This window comes from Cydia strobilella, chromosome 10, assembly GCF_947568885.1.
Source record: "Cydia strobilella chromosome 10, ilCydStro3.1, whole genome shotgun sequence".
NCBI lineage: Eukaryota > Metazoa > Arthropoda > Insecta > Lepidoptera > Tortricidae > Cydia > Cydia strobilella.
The window spans coordinates 2,777,425-2,789,800 of record NC_086050.1 but is presented as its reverse complement, the minus strand read 5'-3'; the positions used below and the strand labels follow the sequence as shown (position 1 = coordinate 2,789,800).

Below are 12,376 nucleotides of genomic sequence, written 5' to 3'. Positions count from 1 at the left end.
AAAAGGGTTGGGGTCACGACCTTAAGTCCCTTGGCAGTGTAACCTACACTGTTTAGGCCAGAAGAGGATGTTTTGATGCAAATGCTTATGAGACTATCTACATGCAGACGAGAGAATAAGACAGATTTAGATCAAGTTTTTTGAGAAAAGAGTGGATCTTGTAATACAAAAAAGCAAAGTGAATACAAAAAGTGTTAGATACAGGCGGATGGTGTGAGTAGGTTTAGGTAGTAGTCACGCCTTTGGGTACGGAATTAAAAATTGCCCGCGCAAGCTACGCGCTACGAGCGTAGCTGATAACACGGGAAAAACCGTAATGGGGAGACCGAGGTGAGTTGTGACACAGGAGTTATAATAATAATAAAAGACGTTTATTCAATAAGTTTGAACATAGGTACATAATAACAGTACACGAACTAATTGAAAGGGAAGGTGGCTCAGCTCATGTCTGTGCCAAAAAGGCTTCGGGGTACAGCAGCCCCAAAGATTTTCGCCAACGGACGCTGTTATTCTGCCACCGCCGTAATTGTACCTAGCTAAGGACAGTATAAACATTTACAGTATTACATATAGGACATGATAGCAAAACCGAACAATGCGCAGTGGATAAAAAAAGTGAGTTGTGACATTGTCGATTTTTTGGCAACCTACTAGCTGTTAGCGAGCTCGCAACAGTGCGCGGTTGTCAGCTAGTAACTTGAACCAACAAACGCGCGCTATGGCGAGCTCAAAATCAACGATTCACAACTCTCCTCTATCACAACTCACCTCGGTCTCCCCATGTAGCGAAAAGCGCCTATGATAAAAAAAACCGTCTAGCTGATCACTGGCAGTGAATATTGTAAATTAACGGGCGCTAATTTTGTAGGTTTTTATAAATTATGTGATTGTAAATTTAAGAAGTTTTTCATAAAAACGTACTATTAGAGATAACTAGCACAAAACCGCCATTTCTTCCTATGCTGTTTATTTATTACTATTTTTTATTTCTTAATAACTTCCACGACATTTAGCGCTAGTTTTGAATACCATTTTTTATGTAAACAAGTCTTGTGTACAACAAAGTGATGACTACTAAATACTACTATAAGCACCTACTACTAAAAACATTCTATAGGTTTCATTCTATACTCTATAGCCTGTTCATAAAGTTATTGCGACGGTATAGGTACTTACAATTTGTTCCGTTTATTTTGTTATTTAAACTGTGGCTGTAAATTTATGGCTTCAAGGGAATAGGTGTGAGAAAAGTTTGTATTTCATTAAACTTTACACAAAGGGTAGTAAAACCTTATCAAGTACTTTGAACAAATTAACCCAAATGAATGAAATAAAATATGAGTACCTACTCGTTTATTTCATGTAAATAATAATGGGTATTGCTTATCCTATGAAATAAAACTATGGAAACTGATTATATCGCGTATATTGTTGTGTTGGATGATGTTGGACATTCTGTGTATAATATGTTTTGAAAATATGTGTCCCACCGAGTTTGTTGCCGGTCCCATATTGTGATACCCAACAACCCATTTGATTGATGATTTAATCCTTTTGAACAAAGTTTCTATTTACTATTCTTAAATACTTACAGGAAATTCTTGTCGATTTTTGGTAATTATTATCAAAGTATAAATAGTGAATTATCAAAGCTCATTCTTAAGCAGTCCCATTCTTAATCTGCCAACGTTTTATTCTCAATAAAAATAGCAATATACCCTTAATATATTCTAATTTAAACAAGAAGCAACCGGCCCGTAATGACCGCCGCGCCACATAAAGCGGCCGAATGACTCGCCTAATCTCTTACTATTTACTATAAACCACTATAAACGGCCTATTTACATAACAATATACACTAATATCACTCCAATATCGCTGTTATAAAGGCGATATTTCCAACAATGCCTAAAGGATTTATGACTGCTTCTTGGACAGTTAAATTGGTAAAGTTAATGCATAAATAAAAGGTAACAATATAGGCCGGCCCGTTGTGGCCTCAAAGCTCTTTGGTTAGAGTTTGAACTTTGTCTAAAGTAACCGTTTTAGAACCTTACTGCATTGAAATAAGGTCTAATAAAGGCTTATGTAAACTAGACTATTCAATTCCGTCAAGAAAACCCTTGATAGGGCACTTTTGATTGTTTTTTCATTATGTAGTAATGGGAAAATAATCGTAAACGTCGGCTCTCATCGTGAATTAGACACTTTTACTTACTTAGGTATTTCATTCTACTTCAAAGGAATTTAGGTCATAAGTCTGTGAGTTATCGATTCTGAAAGTTAAGCTTATGTATTGCGACAATGAGGATATAATAAGATAGAGCGGTACTGTCATAGTAAATTTTGTAACCACTGTAAATTCACTGCCATCTATCGACATACTTTGAAACTAAAAATTAAGATTTATAAAAATACGTTAAAATGTATTTAAATATGAATAAATGATTTTTTTTATTTGCATTAATTATTTTTATATGATTTTGACCCATGTTCTTTCACTGATATGTGTTAAAATTATAAATAACAAAGGAAACAGTCAACGCCCTCTATACGAGTGTAGGCCAAAACTAGTGGCGCCATCTGATCGAGAGTCAAATTTTCGTGATTTTCGAGGCACGTTTTTTCTTAGACTGTATTCATCTATTACGGAGTTATATCTATTTTTATTTCTATTTCTATTTATTTATTTCAAAATATATAAGCATTACAGTCAACAGAAACCAAGTCGCTTATATACTAGGACAATTCATAATATATACATTTAGATTAATGTAATAAATAGAAAATAATACAACTGTCATAACAACTAAAATAAAAATTAAAGTAAAATGTCACAATATACATTACATTAAAATTCGTTTTAAAAATTAAATTAAAACCCTGCAAAAACTACACACAATTATTATTCAAATAAATTAAAAGTTTTTGACCAAATCCACCAACACTGTCCGCAAACACGTAATCTATCTTTGATTGCGATAATAATGAACATAACGATCAACAATTTGGATAATATTTTTGTGGGACCCGATATGATTGGTTCGACAATTTGGTCTTCACAAAACGTTTTCTTGGTAGGCACACCTATTTTTGGGAACCTTAAATCAATATTTTGTAGAGATAGTGATGATTTTTGTGCCGATATCGGAATTATCAATTGTCTACTGAAAAACGGCTTGAACATGAACATACCTCGATTGAAAATATATTATTCAACATACCTCATACATATAGAGGTACTTACACAATATAGATATTCTGACAGACAACATACTGCCTAAAACGTTGACGATGGAATCTTGAAATTTTGGAGGGTCAAGATTAGATTAAAAGTAACTAAGGAAAAGGTGGAATACGGGCAAGTGTGGCTGATCTTCACATTGATTAGTTTATTGCGAGTTCATACTTGCATTTAGTTGCAAATGTATTGTACAGTCAGCTGCAGAGAAAAGGCACCCCCCTGCATACAAAGTTCTGTAAACTAGTATGGACGTGGGGTACCTTTTTTCTGTACAATGTAATGTACCTTATGTATCTAAGTACTTCTATTCAACTTGAACAAAGCTAAGTAAACGGAGGCTAATAAGAAATATATAAGAAGTGTCTTTTGAACATAAAGACCAGCTATATCTTGTAGAAATCGAGCTGCATCCGGCATTCGTCTACCACGGGCAATAATGGCTAATGTTGTTGAATTTACATAAACGCCGAACGACGTGATTCACCGCTAACGCCAGATAATCGCTTTCTGAACTGTTTAGCGGTGCTGACAGGGGCATAGTCTTGGTAATGTGGTTATCGCTTTTATGAAAATGTTTTATTATGTTCTTGAAGTAGTGCCCTCTCTTAGACATTTAACATTAAGTAAATACTAAAAGAAACGCTTTGTTCTAGTTTCTAAAGGGAGTTATTATTTAATTGTGTATTTCTCTGGTTGCCCTGAAAACCAGCGCCATGGGCATATGCTAAGTGGCATCCAATTCGGTGTTAGAATGTATTACAATAAGTTGTATTATAAATAGGTTAGGTAAGTTTTATTTTTACACCAAATAAACTATTTCTATTTCTAGTTATTTCATATTTTTTAAAACTAGAAATAGTTGAATCGCCCTATACCACATTATTGTACTCGTACCTATATAAATTGAAAGGCCGCAAAAGCCTCGTTTACGCCCCTCGGTTTTTCATAGCAACGAAAGGCGTAATGGTGCTCCCATTATAGCTGTTACCAAATGTTATAAATATCGTGTGACAGGGACAACATAAGAAAACACTATTAGTACTATGACGCTGTCCCTGTCACAAGGTGTTATTGTATAACAGCCAATGTGGGAGCACTATAAAAAAATTCGTCGCACTGCAGCGCGGCGGTAGCAGGGCGTGAGCCAGGTGCGACGCGCACGTATCCCGCGCTTGAATGCAGCGCACCGCCGGCGCAAGCCAAGTCCAAGTCTCGCTTTGCTCGCGCCAAGAAAACGCAGCGCGGGGCTGCCGCGAGCTAGATATAGGTATACGAGCAATAAGCGGGCGCGGCGCTGGCGGGCCGCCGGCGTAACGCGCTTTAACAACTCTAAAAACGACTTACCGCTCTCCGAAACACTAGAGGGTGACCGCTCGGCCGTAGACACCCCGGACGAGCTCTCCAGCGACGAGCACGAGTCCGCGCGCGTGTGCGTGAGCGACTCTGACAGCCGAGCTGAGGGCGAGGCACGCAGCTGCGCGAGCCGCCGCCGCAGGTAGCGCTGCTCGCGCGCGAGCTGCTCTCTGTGTGACGCGTGCCGTTTTTCCCGTTCTTCTAGACTCTGGAACAAGATAAAATTATATTAGCTTTTAGATGTTACTATCTAGGTTTATTATGGTGTTTAGTTGTCCTTCTCGTCTCAGTAAATATTATCGATCCCGAGACCTTCAATGTCAAACACGTTACATTTATGTTTATGTATTTCGAAATTATCTGTCCGATAGGACTAAGCGGGATAGATAGCATGATGGAAATGAGAGCAAGCGAGACTGAAGAAACACGTCTTCACCGATCGGGAGGTCAATTCGAACGTTTTGATATCTATAGCTATGTATATTATTATAGAATAAGTACCTAGCGAAAACCGAATTCCATGTAAGCTTCTGACTTAAAATAGGTAATTAATAAAAAAAAACAAAGAGGCATAGTTGTGTTCAATATACATCGAATTGTGTGAAAAGATTTGCTTTAATGCAGATATATTGTAGAGAGGAAAATGGGAACTACGTCTGTATGGAAAAGCGCTTTGTTTTCATCTTATTACAAAAGTGTCATCTTCACATGCACATATTCTTACCCCAAAATTTTCGCTTGTTAAGCGTAAAGACCGCACGCGGTAACTCTGCCGTATGATAACTCGTATGATATATTCGTGTATAAATCTGCCGTCTACTGACCACTCTTTTATTTTGCAACGGCTTATGAAATAAGGTAGCATTCGGAATTCGGATTCAGACTGCACCGGCGGGCGTTACTGCTGTAAATATTACCTTCGATCTGAATCCCTTAGTTTTCTAATGTTTTTTGTAGCATCATAATCATAATCATTTTATTCATAAAACCAATTTTCATGTCAAAAACTTAAAATTACAATACAGTAAAATATAAATTGAGATAAAACTTAAAATTAATATCTATCATATTAGCAGCAACGGCTTTAAGTAATATAGTATGCCATATTTACTTCAAAGCTCATTGTTTTCGAGATATTTCGCATCAAAGTTGAACAATTTTAGGCCAATAAACTGGTTTTCTGACCATAACTTTTGTGTTAAGCTAATTAGCTTAAAATTAAAACCTTAGACAATTTTTAGAGACGTCAAAGACGAACCCAAATAAGTAGATTTCGAATATGTAAGATCTTACACAGCAATCAAGATACGAAAATAGTATTTTTTTAGAAAATGTTTAAAAAAAACATAAATAAATAAGTATTCATCTCCTTCAAGATCCGGTAGATAAAAATGGAGATAAAAGATTGAATAACCGATATCCGTTTGTCTTATAAGACTATCTGTAGTGCAAAAGTAGGAGATACGATTCAAAACTTGTCCAAAATAGATGAAAACCTCGGGTAGCCCCTTAAATGTTCCATGATTGGTGCCGGTACTATAAATAAATAAATATTAGGAGACATCTTACACAGATCAAACTAGCCCCAAACTCAGCAAAGCTTGTACTATGGGTGCTAGGCGACGATATACCTACATACTTATATAGATAATAAATACATACTTATATACATACACATATGCGTGTCGTATCAGGCTGTCAAAGAGAAGGCAGAGGACCGCGGAACATGGAAATTGCTCCACCGACAAGAGACATACTTTTAAATATATGATGATGATACTTAGAAAAGACCCATGACTCAGGAACAAATATCTGTGCTCATCACACAAATAAATACCCTTACCGCTTTGAACCCAGGACCATCGGTTTCACAGGCAGGGTCGCTACCTACTAGGCCAGACCGGTCGTCAAACTAGTCGGAATGGGCCGATGTCATGGAAAATGACGACAAGGGAAAGGCGTATCGTTCAGCCATTACTGGAGAGAAAAGCTATTAAACAACACACAATCGTTCACACTGTTGACTGATATTTAGGTACTTGGTAGATCTCATTTTCAAAGACGTAAGGCGTATCTATGGTCAGTTACGAGTGTTGCTTTTACAGTGGGGCCTCGATAGTGCAAATCTTGAGTGGAACCTCGATTCCAGATAAGGCGAAACCCTTGTTAATACGATAAAATCCTATTCGCTTCCGTACATATTCCAAAACCTCCATAACTCAGAATATTTCCTACCTATATTTACCTCTATATTAAGTATTTACTAACAAACCTCTTTAAGAAAATAATAAAACTGTACTTTTACTGTTTCTATAATTACCTCTCTAATACGAATTTTTCATTCGTTTTAAGACGAAAACTCGTTAGCACGAACTTTAAGGCGTTTCCCTTGAGATTCGTGCTATCGAGGTTCCACTGTAAAAGGTACCATCGTCCATTGTTGACTGAGTTTAAGTCAATAGTGATGGGTTGATGCGATTGTCAAATGTTTATTTATTCAGATATGGCTTCAATCAAAGATAGATATAACTCCGTAATAGATGGCTACAGTCTAAGGAAAAAACGTGCCTCGAAAATCACGAAAATTTGATTCTCGATCAGATGGCGCCACTAGTTTTGGCCTACACTCGTATAGAGGGCGTTGACTGTTTCGTTTGTTATTTATAATTTTAACGCATACCAGTGAAAGAACATGGGTCAAAATCATATAAAAATAATTAATGCAAATAAAAAAATCATTTATCCATATTTAAATACATTTTATCGTATTTTTATAAATATTTATTTTTAGTTTTAAAGTGTGTCGACAGATGGCAGTGAATTTACTGGGGTTACAAAATTTACTATGACAGTACCGCTCTAGTATAAGTTACTCTATGCTTCAATGTTATGAATATATTTGAGTAGTTATATTATGTGTATACTGTATGGTTTGTGTGGCTAAATGTCAATGGGTATATAATGTATCAAAGGGCTTATTCAGTTAAACAATTTGAATCTTGAACAAGTTTGGGAACAAATCAAATTATTTTATTAAATATTTTGATTTGTGTTTTTTAAAGTAGTCACACTACTATATATAAATTAAAAACTGTAATAGATGTCATATATTAAAGAAAAAGTGACGAAGCCCTCCAGTGGTGAAGGCCGGATTCGAACCGGCGTCTTTAGCTATCGCGGCTAACGCCATGAACCCCTAGGCCACCCCGCCACGGCGGTGCCCGTCCGAATTTCTCGACTATATGCCATCTTAGTAAGACTAGGCGTCTTTGACCAGCTCTAAGGGCAAGCAGTGCGCGCTTGCACCTCCTAAACGAACTCCTTACGGATTTACGTTGTAGCGAGAGAGACTGGTGCTGCCATCTATGAACAAGTTTGGGAACAAATCAAATTATTTTATTAAATATTTTGATTTGTGTTTTTTAAAGTAGTCACACTACTATATATAAATTAAAAACTGTAATAGATGTCATATATTAAAGAAAAAGTGACGAAGCCCTCCAGTGGTGAAGGCCGGATTCGAACCGGCGTCTTTAGCTATCGCGGCTAACGCCATGAACCCCTAGGCCACCCCGCCACGGCGGTGCCCGTCCGAATTTCTCGACTATATGCCATCTTAGTAAGACTAGGCGTCTTTGACCAGCTCTAAGGGCAAGCAGTGCGCGCTTGCACCTCCTAAACGAACTCCTTACGGATTTACGTTGTAGCGAGAGAGACTGGTGCTGCCATCTATGAACAAGTTTGGGAACAAATCAAATTATTTTATTAAATATTTTGATTTGTGTTTTTTAAAGTAGTCACACTACTATATATAAATTAAAAACTGTAATAGATGTCATATATTAAAGAAAAAGTGACGAAGCCCTCCAGTGGTGAAGGCCGGATTCGAACCGGCGTCTTTAGCTATCGCGGCTAACGCCATGAACCCCTAGGCCACCCCGCCACGGCGGTGCCCGTCCGAATTTCTCGACTATATGCCATCTTAGTAAGACTAGGCGTCTTTGACCAGCTCTAAGGGCAAGCAGTGCGCGCTTGCACCTCCTAAACGAACTCCTTACGGATTTACGTTGTAGCGAGAGAGACTGGTGCTGCCATCTATGAACAAGTTTGGGAACAAATCAAATTATTTTATTAAATATTTTGATTTGTGTTTTTTAAAGTAGTCACACTACTATATATAAATTAAAAACTGTAATAGATGTCATATATTAAAGAAAAACTACTACTAAGATGGCATATAGTCGAGAAATTCGGACGGGCACCGCCGTGGCGGGGTGGCCTAGGGGTTCATGGCGTTAGCCGCGATAGCTAAAGACGCCGGTTCGAATCCGGCCTTCACCACTGGAGGGCTTCGTCACTTTTTCTTTAATATATGACATCTATTACAGTTTTTAATTTATATATAGTAGTGTGACTACTTTAAAAAACACAAATCAAAATATTTAATAAAATAATTTGATTTGTTCCCAAACTTGTTCATAGATGGCAGCACCAGTCTCTCTCGCTACAACGTAAATCCGTAAGGAGTTCGTTTAGGAGGTGCAAGCGCGCACTGCTTGCCCTTAGAGCTGGTCAAAGACGCCTAGTCTTACTAAGATGGCATATAGTCGAGAAATTCGGACGGGCACCGCCGTGGCGGGGTGGCCTAGGGGTTCATGGCGTTAGCCGCGATAGCTAAAGACGCCGGTTCGAATCCGGCCTTCACCACTGGAGGGCTTCGTCACTTTTTCTTTAATATATGACATCTATTACAGTTTTTAATTTATATATAGTAGTGTGACTACTTTAAAAAACACAAATCAAAATATTTAATAAAATAATTTGATTTGTTCCCAAACTTGTTCATAGATGGCAGCACCAGTCTCTCTCGCTACAACGTAAATCCGTAAGGAGTTCGTTTAGGAGGTGCAAGCGCGCACTGCTTGCCCTTAGAGCTGGTCAAAGACGCCTAGTCTTACTAAGATGGCATATAGTCGAGAAATTCGGACGGGCACCGCCGTGGCGGGGTGGCCTAGGGGTTCATGGCGTTAGCCGCGATAGCTAAAGACGCCGGTTCGAATCCGGCCTTCACCACTGGAGGGCTTCGTCACTTTTTCTTTAATATATGACATCTATTACAGTTTTTAATTTATATATAGTAGTGTGACTACTTTAAAAAACACAAATCAAAATATTTAATAAAATAATTTGATTTGTTCCCAAACTTGTTCATAGATGGCAGCACCAGTCTCTCTCGCTACAACGTAAATCCGTAAGGAGTTCGTTTAGGAGGTGCAAGCGCGCACTGCTTGCCCTTAGAGCTGGTCAAAGACGCCTAGTCTTACTAAGATGGCATATAGTCGAGAAATTCGGACGGGCACCGCCGTGGCGGGGTGGCCTAGGGGTTCATGGCGTTAGCCGCGATAGCTAAAGACGCCGGTTCGAATCCGGCCTTCACCACTGGAGGGCTTCGTCACTTTTTCTTTAATATATGACATCTATTACAGTTTTTAATTTATATATAGTAGTGTGACTACTTTAAAAAACACAAATCAAAATATTTAATAAAATAATTTGATTTGTTCCCAAACTTGTTCATAGATGGCAGCACCAGTCTCTCTCGCTACAACGTAAATCCGTAAGGAGTTCGTTTAGGAGGTGCAAGCGCGCACTGCTTGCCCTTAGAGCTGGTCAAAGACGCCTAGTCTTACTAAGATGGCATATAGTCGAGAAATTCGGACGGGCACCGCCGTGGCGGGGTGGCCTAGGGGTTCATGGCGTTAGCCGCGATAGCTAAAGACGCCGGTTCGAATCCGGCCTTCACCACTGGAGGGCTTCGTCACTTTTTCTTTAATATATGACATCTATTACAGTTTTTAATTTATATATAGTAGTGTGACTACTTTAAAAAACACAAATCAAAATATTTAATAAAATAATTTGATTTGTTCCCAAACTTGTTCATAGATGGCAGCACCAGTCTCTCTCGCTACAACGTAAATCCGTAAGGAGTTCGTTTAGGAGGTGCAAGCGCGCACTGCTTGCCCTTAGAGCTGGTCAAAGACGCCTAGTCTTACTAAGATGGCATATAGTCGAGAAATTCGGACGGGCACCGCCGTGGCGGGGTGGCCTAGGGGTTCATGGCGTTAGCCGCGATAGCTAAAGACGCCGGTTCGAATCCGGCCTTCACCACTGGAGGGCTTCGTCACTTTTTCTTTAATATATGACATCTATTACAGTTTTTAATTTATATATAGTAGTGTGACTACTTTAAAAAACACAAATCAAAATATTTAATAAAATAATTTGATTTGTTCCCAAACTTGTTCATAGATGGCAGCACCAGTCTCTCTCGCTACAACGTAAATCCGTAAGGAGTTCGTTTAGGAGGTGCAAGCGCGCACTGCTTGCCCTTAGAGCTGGTCAAAGACGCCTAGTCTTACTAAGATGGCATATAGTCGAGAAATTCGGACGGGCACCGCCGTGGCGGGGTGGCCTAGGGGTTCATGGCGTTAGCCGCGATAGCTAAAGACGCCGGTTCGAATCCGGCCTTCACCACTGGAGGGCTTCGTCACTTTTTCTTTAATATATGACATCTATTACAGTTTTTAATTTGAATCTTGTTCATTTTAGTTCCTCACAGTACACATTTGGGTGCATCGCTTCTTACCTACGTGTATATCTGATCCAACGTCTTTCTAATGCTATAACAGTTCTTACTGCTATTTTCAATGTCAAATATCTAAGGCCTCTAATGTTAGATTCACTTCTTCTTCTTCTTCTTCCTCGCGTTCTCCCGGCATTTTACCACGGCTCATGGGAGCCTGGGGTCCGCTTGACAACTAATCCTAAGAATTGACGTAGGCACTAGTTTTTACGAAAGCGACTGCCATCTGACCTTCCAACCCAGAGGAGAAACTAGGCCTTATTGGGATTAGTCCGGTTTCCTCACGATGTTTTCCTTCACCGAAAAGCAACTGGTAAATATCAAATGATATTTCGTACATAAGTTCCGAAAAACTAATTGGTACGAGCTGGGGTTTGAACCAGCGACCTCCCGATTGAAAGTACTCTCTTACCGCTAGGCGCTAATATTAGATTCAATTTGTCATGCAAAAAACGTCTCTTGTTTATTTATCCAGTCCAAATGGTATTGAGTAACATAAAATCCCATAGGATTCTACGACCCGCATAAAGACAATGTATCGTAGACACGGCGGCCGATTCTGCACTAACGACTTGATATGGTTTTCATCTTATTTTGATAAGACCCTGAGTCAGCGCACGCTGCTGCACCACTTATTGGTGCGCGTGAGTTGCTTGATGGCATCAAGTCGTACCAATATACGATCAAAAACTTATCAGACTGTTAAGAGGGGGCTGACGCAAAATAGAAATTTTATATTGAATTTTTACGTTTTCATAAAGGGCAATAGGGTAGTTGACACATTTTGAATTTTATAACTAAATCTAGTTAAATAGATGGAAAATGAGCAATTTATCACAATAAATTGGAAACAAAAAAATATCTGTGGAAATAATAAAAAAATACAAGATGCCAAAGTTTCGAAAAAATACTTTTTTTTAAACTTTCAAATAGGAAAAAAATAAAGGTACCATTAGATTTCTTACATTTTATTAAAAAAAAATATTGTACAGCAACAATATACATAAACGCAACATTTCACCGACAAAATCGCAATTTCCTTGTTTTTCATACATGAAACGCCTTCTAAGTTCTAAGCAAAGTCACTGATAGTGACGTCACGATGTGTTGCCATTTGTGTTAGCGTTTGCTCA

General features: G+C 38.5%; 1 protein-coding gene across 2 annotated transcripts in view; it reads right to left on the bottom strand.

The window, feature by feature from the left end:
* Positions 1-12,376, bottom strand: part of LOC134744676 (max dimerization protein 1-like) — a 445,229-nt gene that overhangs the window by 28,126 nt on the left and 404,727 nt on the right. For both annotated transcript variants that reach the window (XM_063678583.1, XM_063678582.1), the window contains exon 5: positions 4,589-4,805. In XM_063678583.1, the coding sequence (XP_063534653.1) occupies positions 4,589-4,805 (217 nt within the window). The remainder of the gene's footprint in view (positions 1-4,588; positions 4,806-12,376) is intronic.